Raw genomic sequence first — 13316 nt, forward strand, 5'->3', positions numbered from 1 at the left:
AGAGGAACATCAGGATAGATAGCCAATTAACTGAGAGAGGAGGAGAGATTTACGACTTTTTTTGTCTCCTCTTCAAACATTTCGCCGGGTTGTGATTCTTATCTGACTGCTAAAGACTATGAAGCGTTAGGCCTGTGTGCGTGTGTGTGTGTGTGTGTGTGTGTGCGTGTGTGCGTGTGTGTGTGTGTGTGTGTTTCAGAGCAAATACAGAGCGAATAGCTGTGGTTTTGCGGTTTCTCTGGGTCTTAATGACCATGACTAACCTTCAGCAACACAGAAGAACTGAGGTTACTATTTTGGTTACAGACCTTTTACCGGAAGTCAGACTGATAAATAATGGAGCTAACACAACTACCCACCCACACAAACTCTAATACAAACAACACACAACTTCTCCCTTGGGTGTCTCAGACTTACAGGGGCGTGATGGCCAGTGATGACTAAGTATTTCCAGGCAGCGGTCTGCCTACTGACCAAACATTGGTTTGCGACCTTATAAAACCCACTCGCTAACACATCCATACAGGCAGCAGCTATCTACAGCTGTGTTATCTAAAAAGGGCCCAAGCCACTTTAACTGTAATCAGAAGTCGGATTTGAAACCAGTCCAACAGCTAATCAGAAAATCCACACCGGCAAACTCAGGTTAAGCGACTCTATGCGATATTAGGCCAGATAAGAGATTTCCCCACTTAGCCAAACCACAATGTAAACACCATCGGGACGTTTCACTCTTTTTTCTATGATAAACGACAGAAAACCAATCAACCGCAGGTCGTCTGCACTTCAGATTAGGTCAGGCAAACGGAGGCACTGATTGGCTGAGACCGAGATAAAAAACACCTGCATTTCCAAGCGAGCCTTTGGAAACACTTTCTCCAAATGGGACTCTAATCAGTCGGTTACAAGATGCCTGCGTGTCGATTTGTTTATGGATCGCAGTTAATTGCGCCGAGCGGCGGTGCGGGCGGCTATAAATCCGCCGCGTCTCGACAACAGCTACTGTATTTAGGGAGCGGGTGACGCAGTGTATGCTGTTTTTCCTACATGGTCAGACAGTTGCGCGGTGTTATTGGGTGTAATTGTGGCAGGGAGGGAATGTAAAGTGCTGCAGAGGAAGTGCCGGGAATGCAGCAGATTATCACGGGACATAATGACACAATCGTTTTTTTTTTTTTACGGGGCATGGAGGGGCGAGCCGCAGAAATGGAAAGAAAGCCAAGGGTGTTGTGCTTATTTGACACACGGGCCGGTGATACTGTGACTAGACTTGCTGAGTCCAGTCTTCCTTGCTGAAGCACTGCCATTAGCCCCCTCCTGCTCCTCCAGTAAAAAAGGTGATTATATATTTGGACGGTCCTTAAAATTCCTCCGAAATTCTCCTTCCTCCCTGCCCTCCTCCTCCTGCGTCTCTTCACCGTAAAAACAAAAACAAAAGCAAAAGCGATGACACCCATCTGGCCTCGGCACATCTGACCGACCTGATGCGGCGCACGAACTCGTCATTATTCATTTTACATCTGATTTTGGGATCTTAAGTCCCGTAATAGCGCAGAGCCTGTTTCTCATTTTCTCTCCTGTGTGTGACTGTGTGTGTGTGTGTGTGTGTGTGTGTGTGTGTGTGTGTGTGTGTGTGTGTGTGTGTGTCTGAACCAGCTGTTTGGACAGGTTTCAACAAGCAGGGGAGGAGTGCGCATGTAGGCAAGCTCGGGAGACAGAGAGGCGGGTGGGGGGGAGGGAGAGGGTGTGTGTGCGTGTGTGTGTGCGTGTGTGTGTGCGTGTGTGTGTGAACATCTTTACCTTGGCGACGAAGCACTCGGCGATGGCCACGGGGTCTGCGTTACACTTCTCGAGGTCGTGAAGCAGGTCTCTGAAACACACACACACACACACACACACACACACGAGAATCAGCATTTGATGTGAGAGTATAAACACACATGCACAGCCATTCCCCCTTAGGAGCATTTCCTACCCTTTACCACACACATGTATTCTCTCTCTCTCTCTCTTTCTCTTTCTCTCTCTCAATCACACAATAACTCAAAGGAATAAAAACTGCTCTCCCACAATTCTTTGTTCCAAACAATTGCAGTAAATGTCAGGGGCAAGAGTCACCCTGGGTAGAGGAATTAGGTCCTAGGGCACTTTGCTCCGAACAAATGAGAAACTTCCATGAATTGAAACAGGCAGGGAGTGAGACTGTGTGTGTGTGTGTGTGTGTGTGTGTGTGTGTGTGTGTGTGTGTGCACCTTCCCTCGATGGAAAAATGACCATCGGTGAACTTATTGTTTCATGGCTAAAGCATGAGGTCACTGTGACTGCTTTAAACTGGTTTGATGCTTCCTTTTATTCCCCAGCTTTTCTACGGGGCGACAGCTGAGAGATGAATAGGTGGGAGAGAAAGTGTGTGTGTGTGTGTGTGTGTGTGTATGTGTGTGTCCCCAGACCACCATGGCTGATGCTTGCCTGAATACATAGTCTGAACACATGCACACACACGCACAGTTCAGAGCGGTGCCGGGGAAGGCAAATATGCAGACGGGGACTGAACGCACACACACAGACACACACACACACACACACACACACCTGACTGCCATAACAATGCCCTTCCCCGAAATCAACAGGTGGCTCAACCCAGTTTCACTAGCGGGGCATTGTTTGTTGGGTCTGGAAGAGCCAGGAGTCTGTCGGCGGGGTTTGTGTGTATCGTACCTGTTAAAGTGGTAGATGTCTCGGATGTTGCCGAATAGAGAGCCTTTATCCTCGGCGCTCAGGGCCAGGCGAGACTGGTTACTGATACACTCCAAGTAGTCCTGCGGAGGGGGAGAGAGAGAGAGAGAGAGACAGAGAGAGAGAGAGAGATAGAGAGGTGTCAGAAGTGGTGCACATCAAAGCAAGTAGAGGGAAATCCCATCAGCAGTCATGTGAGAGGGACTGTATGGCTGACATGTTGACTGGCACCAGCCTTGTGATACACACACACACACACACAGCACGTACCAAGTGTTACACACACCTCACTAACGTTCGACTGACAGTGAATACACACACACACATACAAACACCGTGGCAGTTTTCTAATCCCACTTCTTCACTTGGGCTACTTGACTCTACTTTGCGCTACTTTGTCCAGATTCCAGTGACCAGGAATAAAAATAACACCGTGTCCACACCTCATACGCTCTTAGATTGATGTGTATGTCTGAAAATTGTCTGCTTCCAAATTTTACGTTTTGTGAACCGCTTTGGTAATATTGCTTGTTGTTCACGAGTCATGGCAGTGAAGTAATGGAAACAGGAAGATTTGGGAGTTTCAGGAAAGTCTTTTTATGGAGATTTGGTGAGTCTATTCAGGCTCTTATCACTGCCTCCATCGGAGCCATTAGTCACGAGTGCTGATACTACTCTAGTTGATTACACACCCGCCACAGCCCTCTGTCTGCCCTGCAGAGAGAAAGTGAAAGGTGGAGAGAGAAAGACAGATAGATCCTCTAGGCCGGTGTCCCACTAGCAGAGGCACTGATGGTTATTTACTGTATGTTTTCCTATGTTTCAATGTATTCTGTTCTGTCTGTGCAGGCCTGATGGTGGTGGTCTCTGTGAGAAGTACTAATACTACTCTTACTACCATTGCTGCAGGTTAGTAGAAATATAGGGAGAAAGGAAAGTCTCTCTGTTTCTTCCCTTCCTTCATCACGTCTCTCTCCTCATCTGTCTCGCTGACAGATGGGCTGAGCACCGATAGCATCTGTTCCTGCAGGCAACTAAAAGTTGCCAACCTGGGTCCAACCCCAAACACACACTGCCTCAACACTCCTGACACCAGTGTGCATACACACACACACACATACAAATGATCCCAAACCTCCGTGCAGCAGCAAATAAAGTGAACCACAGGCAGGTATGGGATGGGGGTTACAGAGCGGAAAGCATCATGGTGGCAGTGAAGCTCACCAACACAGTAATGGTTTTCAAACCAGACCACTGTCTGCAACTGGGCAGGACAGACATTACAACACAGAGAAAAGTACCAGGCTGCCCTCAACATGTACAGACACACGCCCACAGACCATTTAAAGACACGCATACACAGATGTGTGTGTGTGTGTGTGTGTGTGTGTGTGTGTGTGTATTGTGTGAGAGAGAGAGACCAAAAGGGAGACGGAGAGAGAGATTGAGACAGATAGACTCTCCCTGCTCCCTCCCATGTCTGCCTGCTAAAGCCTAACTCCAGTCTGCTGCTGTGGTTTCTGTTCCTGGTTTCGTTATGATTAGCCATTATTATCATTATGAGTGTATAATGTGATGAGCCTCACCCTGGGCAGCAACAGCGTATTACACATCGTTATTGTTTGGTTAGGTCGAGAGAAAGGGAGAGAGAGAGCGAGAGAGAGAGAGGACAAACTAGGAAACAGTAGGGGGAATTCATACTAAGGAGAGGCGACCATCTTGGATATTTAGGGTTGAAAAGGTATGTAAGAGCTCTAGGCAAAGATTTGGCTTGAGGATTTAGTTAAAGCTACAGAATAAGACTAGAAGATTGGCTCACGGCAGGTTGGTGGTCATGTTAGGGGGTCATGTTTAGATTTGGTTGACCGTCAGAGGTAATGTGTAAGGTGATGCTTTATTAGCCACAGGGTCACGGGTCTGACCTGGCCTGACCCATTCACTCAACACACTCACCCAGAGCCTGACTGAGCTCAACAATGAGCAACGTTCAGCTCCACGCACACACAAACACACACAAAAACACACACCTCTAAAAAGGTACACTCCCTGCTAAGCTTCAGACATAACATGTACAAACTTGATTCTTTCGCATGTTAACCATTAACCTTCTCAAGTACGCACTTTCTCTGATTCTCCCTCCATTTCCTACACACCAAACATATTCTTCACTCCACACCGCAGCGGGAAGCCATTTCTCCAGGCAATGCCAAGTACAAACATCCAGATCCCATTACTAAAACGCCACACACTCTCTCTCCCTGTCTCTCCGGCTAAAGTCAGTTGTTGAGTTTTCCCAGTGATGAGTTTGCCCAGTGATGTTCCCAGTGTTTAATCCCAAATTCCTGGTCAACATCAAACGGCCCGGTGATGCGTTCCAGGTCTGAGAGGGGGAAAGAGGGGGACGAAGAGAGAGAGAGAGAGAGGAGAAGAGAAGAAGAGGAGGGAGAGCAAGATCAGAGCTTTGTCTCTGAGCTTGTTTGGAGAAGACTGATTGGCCTCATTACGCCCGCTGATCCAGCCAAGGAGGGCTGATCGCACAGAACTAGCAAACACCAAACACAGTCCGCACACACAACATACAGCATTCACACACAAACACACACACACTACAAACAAACACACAAACGCTTTCTTTTTCCTCATTCCCCACACATGAATACCTACAAACCACGTGATACATACACTATCCAAAGTATACATCCACACACACACACACAGAGCACACAGAGCATGTGTGTGTGTGTGTGTGTGTGTGTGTGTGTGTGTGTGTGTGTGTGGACCATGCCACCATCGCTGACAGATGGAACACAGGTGAGCCCACAGGAGTCTGGGTAAATATTTGTGTTTGGGCCGTCACACCCTCTTCCCCCTGCGGGAAGCAGCGCGGGGCAAGGCATTATGGGAACGGGGGGGGGGGGGGGGGGTTGGAGGGCCGGCCAGCTCACATGGGACAGTCCTGGATGAGTGGCGAGTGCTTATTGTGATAATGGAGGGGTTGATGCGGCACTGCCCATACTAGTGTACAACAGTAGGAGATTGCTAAAGTGCCATGATAAAAGCTCTATTCATACAGTTAAGTGCAATCCATCCTCAATGCATTGGTTTTGGGTGCTGAGTGAAGCCATTCATAGTGATTAAAGGGGTAAAGAAAGGCTAAATGGATGTCCCAAAGTGCTGTCTTGCCATGTAAGTGTGGTCCGGACCTGGGTGGTCCGCCTCACTAATGGCGATTGGGGGTCTGGGGTCTGCAGAGTGGAGGCGGTCGAGGGTGTTAAGTGCAGCTCCTAAGCTCTGCTCGGTGTTTTCCTAACCTACTTTGGGAACATTGTTATCTCAAAGCTAAATCCCTCTTCCTACCTTCCTCTCCCTCTGCCTTTTCCTCACCTCCTCGTCCTGAAGGAGGGAGGAGGGAAGGGAGGGATAGGAGAAAGGTGGGACATCGACCAGGGGTGACAAGCCATAAAGGCATAAAGGGGGGGGTGGAGGAAGGAAACAGTTTCTCTGACAACACCCCCCCCCCCACACACACACACACACACACACACACACACACCACCCTCCACCCACCAAAAACCAAAAGACCTTAACCTCACTCCCCCTGCTTATCCCATCTCTTGGGAGTCGGAGTTTCCTGCAAGTTGGGACCGCTTTGACGACACCCATTATGGACCTTTTCTAACCCCCACTCACAGATACAAACACACACACAAACACACACACATACACTCTGGCCTGTGAACCGACAGCCCACACTGGGAGAGGAAGCATTACTGAGAAGGAGGATATGGGAAAAGGTGGGCAAAGTTCCAGCTCATACACACACAAAATATAGCAATTTCTACCCTCAGTGTCACACACACATTCTGTCTTTTCACCCTGTAGCCTGCAACAATGAATTTAAATTAAACTGCAGAATGCAAATGCTTGCAGATGGCCTGGGCACATCATATGTGTGCAACGCATTCAAGCACAAAGACAGATTAATCAAATTCTTCAGATGAATTATACACTTTACAGAAAAACAGAACGGGATGAATAGAGAAACAAAGGGGGAGGGATAGAGAGACAGAGAAAAAGAGAGAGAAGAAGGGAGAGCAACCTTTGATACAAACCACTACACCCAATCTTTAACAAAACCATACAAAGCCACTAAAGCGCTGACTTTAGGCAATGTGTATCCCCGCAGTTCAAAGCCAGCCTTAAAAAGGAGTGTGTTTGCCTGTATGTGTGTGTGCGTGTGCATACAGTATGTGTGTGTGCTAGCGTGCGCATGTGCCTATGCTGGCAGCACAAAGGCACTGGTGTCATGTAACTCAGCCAAACCCCGCCTGTAAGCGCAGGTGACCTTATTGTACTCGAGGTCCCCGGCAGGCAACGAGCGGTGTGTGTCACGTGTGTGAGGAACGCCTCGCCGGGGAAAACATAAAGACCCAAAGGATGTCTGTTATCTCCTGATTTAAAGCCCCACTCCTGGGTCAAACAGTCGCTCCACTAAAACACATTTATGACACCCGCGCCTCAACTGGGTCACTTGGTACACATGCAGGTTTTTAAGGGGTTTTCTTTTGGGAAACATTTTAGTTGAGTGGTTTTTATGACTTTGGGGAGACGGTGCGCGTTCGCAAGGTTTGAAACCATTCGTTCCTCATGCAAATGTTCATGATCCAAGATTTGCAAGTGAAATTCTAGTGAATTCCAAAACCAGATCCTAAGTCTAGAGTTCACAGTTTTATGGAACTAAAACAGTCTACGAAACGCTTTAAAGCAGAATTGTGTACAAGACCTTACTATACATGCTTTCTTTGATTCCCTGTCCATATGCAGCGTCCTGCTACACAATTTCCTACACAGGTTGTGTTCCTTCATCAAGTGGGAAATAAGTTCCTAGTACAGATGGATGTGTACCCACTGCATATGTGCAACACTTTGAAAACCCCCCAGTGTATTGTATGGTGGAGTGTTCCTCACCTGTACGATGCTACGTAGGTCCTGGACGTAGGTCCTCTCTGTGTCCAGTATCTCCTGCACCACCCGGTCCACGTACGTTCTGGGTCCCTGTCTCGGGCCCGTCCTGTCTCCTCCATCCGGGCTCAGCTCTGGTTCTGAATGGTCCGTCGGAGTCTGTCCGCTGCCCTGTCTCCCCGCCCCCCTCCCCGTGTCCGCCGTCCCGCTGCCGTTCCTCTCCTCCTCCTCCCCCCCGCCCCCCAGCTGCCGGGCCGGGACCAGTTCTAACCGAATTGCCCCGGAGTCCCGGTCCGAGGCGGCCGGGTTACAGTGCGGCGCGGGGACGAGGGTGGAGCGGCTGCCCAGAGAGCAGTGACTGTCCCGGGACGAGGCGGAGGAGGAGGTGGAGCTGTAGCTGATGGGCCTTTCGGCGCTGTCGGGGGAGGAGTCCATGCTGTGGGCGGAGCAGTAGCGCGAGGAGGCGTGGCGGAAGGCCGGGTTGCGCAGGCAGCGGGCCGGTATGTCGACGGAGCTCAGGGCCGAGCCGGAGTCCGGGACTTCAGGAAGAGGAGGCAACGCATCCGGCAGGTAGTTATAATCGTCTAGACAGAAAGAAGAGAGGGAGAGAAAATATTGATGTTAATTTTGTCCCAAGTATGTTTGATTTCTAATTAAAAAGGTGCTGCATTTAGTATTTTTAAACATAACTGTCATATTAATTGTAATACCTTGGTATAATTACGGTAAACAAATGAGACCAGGGTTGAGACAACTATTACCATCTGTCCTGTTTTGTGCCATAAAGCAATCTAGCTGATTTCCGGCAAAATCTGACCCGGTGGCCCACACACTGGCAGCCTCTACACTGTATAGGCTGCCAGTGTTCTCAGTGATGGTTTTGTTTGTTTACTGTAATTATACTAACATCTCAAAATTTATGTGGTAATAATTTGTTGAATGTCAACATGCTACACACAGCACCTTTAAAATTGAAATTTATTGAAATAAATATGCTTATACTATTAAATATATATTAAATATCCACACATTCCCAACAGACCCCAGCCTTGTATTTCTCTAATTCAAACTAAGTGCTAAAAAGACTTACTGTGCCTAACTTCCAACAGCTACAATACCACCTTCATGTTCTCACAGTCTCTATCTGTTCAACATCCCAAGTCCTGACATTCCAGCTGACCGCAGTCTGACTGACCACCCGCTCTGAGGACCGGCAGTTCTCAGACGCCGACCGCAGTTCTGTCCTCAATTCCACCCAATCACACTTCACACTGCTTCACACAGCAGCAGGCACCAGGCTAACGCTCTGATCAAGTATTAAACGGCACACTGTGTGAGAAAACACACACAAACACAAGAAACAGCTAGGTAGAAACTCCTGATTGTGCTTATTAATTTATTGTGAGAGCGAGAGAAGTATGTGCATGCATGTGTGTGTGTGTGTGTATTTGCAAGGGAGAAAGAGAGTAGGTTTAATGACCAGATTAACGGTGTAATGCTGAGAATATTCCTCTCTCTGGGGCAATGAATGAAAGCCCTATTTCTGTAGAAGAGAGACGGGTTTGTGTGTGTGTGTGTATGTGTGTGTGTGTATGTGTGTCTATGTGTGCGTGTGAATACAGGAGCCTATTTGGCGACAACCTGGTGCCAAGCTGGCTCACAACCTTGTGTCTGTGAAGAGATCCGTTAAGATATGATTACCGACTCCCAAGGCCCCACACTCAGGTCTGCTGAAGTGAAACCACACAGGCGGCGTATCAGACCCAAGGCGTCCAAGTTTTCCCCCACTGCTTTTTCCAAGGGTCCCCGCTTCAAAAGAAAGCCAGCTTTGATGAGCTGAGCAGGGGAGCATGGGAGACAGCGAGAAGGAGAGGGGAGGGGAAAGGACAAGAGAGCCTCATACCAGCCCGGTCAGAGTTTGACACCGGGCTTTATCATCAAAGCCGAAACGACGGCGGTGACCCGGCGGCTCCGGTGTTGTGGCAACATCGAGATCGGATGCCCTATAGGAACGGCGGGCACCGGCTCAGCCCCAGAACCCGTCTCACATCAAAGCATCGGAGATCACAGACACCATGTTCAAAAACATGAAACGGGACACTGGGAACACGCTCAAAGAATCCCGGGGACATACTCACTCTCTCACCTTTCAGATAGGTAGCTCGGAGGTCTTTCTGCTGCGGGGACGACCTCTTTTAAGTGCACTTTAGTGACAGTGTGGCCTGCTTGTGAGAGCGTCCCATAATAGGAGGCTCACCGGTTCATCCCTCCTGAGCAAGACACTGAACCTAACGCCGCTCCAGACCCAACATGTATGTGTGCGTTTCCAAGAAGCGAATTCCTAGTTATATTGTGCTCGCAAATCTTCCCCCCTCACAAACAAAAGCGATGGGAGAGTCCGATGAGCTGAATCACGGTGTTCCGTGGTAGTAATCAATCTGCTTCGCCCCGCTGTCGTGCCAAGAAAGGCAGGAAGGAATTGGAGCGTCCAAAACTGAAGTGGCGTGAAGCGGTATTTACCTCGCACAAGTTTGGAACCGAGTCACCGCGTGCGTGTGTGTGTTTGTGTGTGTGTGTGGGCGGGTGCGCGTATCCATCCAAATGTTTGCACTCCCAAGCCTGACCCACTTTTTAACAATTACAGATTAGAGAAAGAGAAAGAATCCAGTGACCAAAACAACTCAGAAACACGGTTGCATTGCTTTCAAGTTTCCGTACACACACTGTATAAAGGGCTATATGATATTACACACTACCATATTAATAGGTGACTGAGCAACTTTTTGCCTATTGACAAATTTATGATATATGCTTCCTTATCAGAATAGGTAATGTATGTAAAACCATGGTGTGTGTATGTTTCGCTCTAAAAATGCATTAGGTTTATCAGTCCAGAGATAAGACTAACTGAGCTAATAGCTTAATGGTCCTCACACTAGCTATTACAGCTAGACATGGGCGATAGAATGTGCACACGTGCAGCACACACACACACATACACACACACACACACACACACACATACACACACAGACAAGGAGAGCAAACACAGAGAAACCATGTGTTTCCGTTTGCAGTGAAACCCAAACATCAGAGAGAGGGAGATTGCTCGAACTTGTGTTTGCCCAACCCCTCCTCACCCACCTTCCAGCTCTGTGTTTGGGGCACACCCTTGGCCGTTTCCTGGGTGAATTGGCTCTTGTGAACACACTCGCGCAGACCGACCACCCCCCACCTCACCTCACCCCCCCCGCCCCGCCATCCCCGACCCCCCACCCCCAACACACACACACACACACACACATGCACACAGGATCACACAAAGAGCGAAGATGTCAGGGCTTCGGTTACCTTCTGTCCAGATTATGCTCAACCTGATCCGTGTAAATGATCTGTAATTATGGTCCTAAAGCATGCAGGTTGGGACTGTTTCTCCCGTGCGCCTCTGTGTCTCTGCGTATGTCCGTGCAAGCCAGGATTAGACGGGGTATTAAGTGTGTGTGAGAGCTAGGTTTTCTGCCAGAATAAGAGAGCGAGTGAATCAGCGTGTGCCTGCGCAACCTGGCTTCCATCTCTGGCCTTCATTTAACTTCAAGAAGACAAAAGAGGCCGGGTGCGTGCCTCACCACCCAGCCAAGTTTAATCTGTTTAACATATGCCTGCAGGCACATCAGGTCCGTCTGCAAGGCAAGCATCAAGCCCCACGAGGGACCAGACTGAAGACAGACTGGTTAATACACACCGAGTATACAAAACACTGAGATCGTCGGATGGTTGTGTGTGTGGTCTTATTTGTGTGTTTTTATTATGTACAGGCCAATGTAACAGCTGTCACCAGTGAAGTGAACACAATTATTCTGCCTGAAAAACACTTTTTGGACATTACTGTTTTGCCACATACAAGCCACATTCCAATGCCGTTTACATGATAATTCATGATTCATACATTGCTTCATTTTTTGAAAACACCACAGACAAAAACTGCAGGCCTTATTTATAAAAACAAGAGGCACTTGAGCTGCCAAATGTCCCAGCATAATCACCATGATTAAACACAACCAGTTATGCTGATGAGGTCATTAATTAAGCTAATTAAAATCAGTGATTAGCAAATATTTCTATGTCAACATGCTTGTCTTCATATAACACATGGGTGGTATTAATATGAACTCTGCATCTTAAAGCATTAAGGAGTTAAAGTAGTTTCAACGCAAATGCAAATTTATGCAGCAAGGTGCTTAATCTAATTGGATCATCTGCTCTAGGGGGAACCTGTGGTGTCAGTATGAAGTTTCTATCATGTATTGTTCTTGAGTTATTGTGTCTACACAGACAGACACCATGACGACAGCATGTCCCACATACCATGTATCATGATGACAGGGCATAAATGCTTTCAGTTTATCTTTGATTGTATTGTCCTTTCAAACCATATGATAAAAAAAGTTAAATCTTTTGTTATATCACAGAAGATTGCAGAAAAAAAACAACAATGAAACCCGACAATTTTGGTGCCAAGACCAAATTTTTAACACATCACAGTTTCGCAATGAGGCCTAAAAACTTCATTCCATCCACCCCACCTGACAGACCTGTCGGTAACACCGCTCTGCCAGTCCAGCCAGGGTTAATCGTACACTTAACCCGTCCACTTCAGTCTCACACTTTATGGCCACCTGAAGTGCTCTTTATGCTGTGAGTGGTCAGCAAACAGCCGTGAGAGCCCCGTCTCTTTACGGCCCTGATGAGCCTCACAAGTAGCTCAAACAAGCTGCGTTGAGTGCTTCATAATGGGCAGGTGAACGTCCCATACGAGGACGGTTAAGCAGTTAAGAAACGGTTATGTTCAATCCAGATACTGTCAGCTAAGTTGTTAATCACATAAAAGTAAAATAAATGGACAAATCCTTCGCTGTGTCCTCATTAGTAGTGTAAAACGAATACTATTTGACCCAGTACTGACAGTAATGGGTATTCATAAGGAGGCACAGATAACATCAGGTCTGGCAGTGGTGTATGGGACAGCTGATGTGTGTCTCTCTCTCTCTCTCTCTCCCTCCCTCTTTTCTCTCTCTCCCCTCCTCTCCGTTTTCACAATACGCCCTGAGTCAGCTTTCATCCGTCAGATTTCACACCGCACAAAAGGGCCAACTCCCGCCACCCCCTTACACACACACACAGCTTGTCACTCCCTCACACACACAGAGTCTGTAATCCCCTCACACACCTAACACGCATCCTCGTCGCTCCTCAGCCCGCTCTGCTCCCATCCCACTCATACCAGCCAGCCCAAATAAAGCCCATCTATCAGCCCCAACTACTGTCTACTGTATAGAGGCAGTGATGCAACAGGCAACTTTGAGGCCAACTTTTATTATAAACAGTGCCTGAGGAATTACTTCAGCTTTGTTGCTTTAATCATGTAGGAGTATTTTGTTTTTGGCAAGAAGCATTTGGGTAGATTTTCAGCCCGTGTCTCACTTTGTTTCCACTTGAAAAAACTTGTCAAATGCATTTGGATATAGACAGACAGACAGAGAGACAGACAGAGAGAGAGAGCGAAGAGAGAGAGAGAGAGAGAGAGAGAGAGAGAGAGAGAGAGAGAGAGAGAGAGAGAG

General features: G+C 47.9%; 1 protein-coding gene across 1 annotated transcript in view; it reads right to left on the bottom strand.

Moving 5' to 3' along the window:
* LOC139656244 (pleckstrin homology domain-containing family G member 1) overlaps window positions 1-13316 on the bottom strand; it is a 31802-nt gene that overhangs the window by 14094 nt on the left and 4392 nt on the right. The window contains exons 2-4 of the mRNA XM_071533753.1: window positions 7705-8282; window positions 2719-2819; window positions 1801-1870 (exon numbers count right to left, since the gene is read on the bottom strand). Coding sequence (XP_071389854.1) covers window positions 1801-1870; window positions 2719-2819; window positions 7705-8282 — 749 coding nt within the window. The remainder of the gene's footprint in view (window positions 1-1800; window positions 1871-2718; window positions 2820-7704; window positions 8283-13316) is intronic.

The sequence above is a fragment of the Centroberyx affinis genome, unplaced genomic scaffold, assembly GCF_046629955.1.
Source record: "Centroberyx affinis isolate AG114_WGS23_722 - 3 ecotype Tasmania unplaced genomic scaffold, CSIRO-AGI_Caff_v1 ptg002424l_1, whole genome shotgun sequence".
In the NCBI taxonomy this organism is placed as follows: Eukaryota; Metazoa; Chordata; class Actinopteri; order Beryciformes; family Berycidae; genus Centroberyx; species Centroberyx affinis.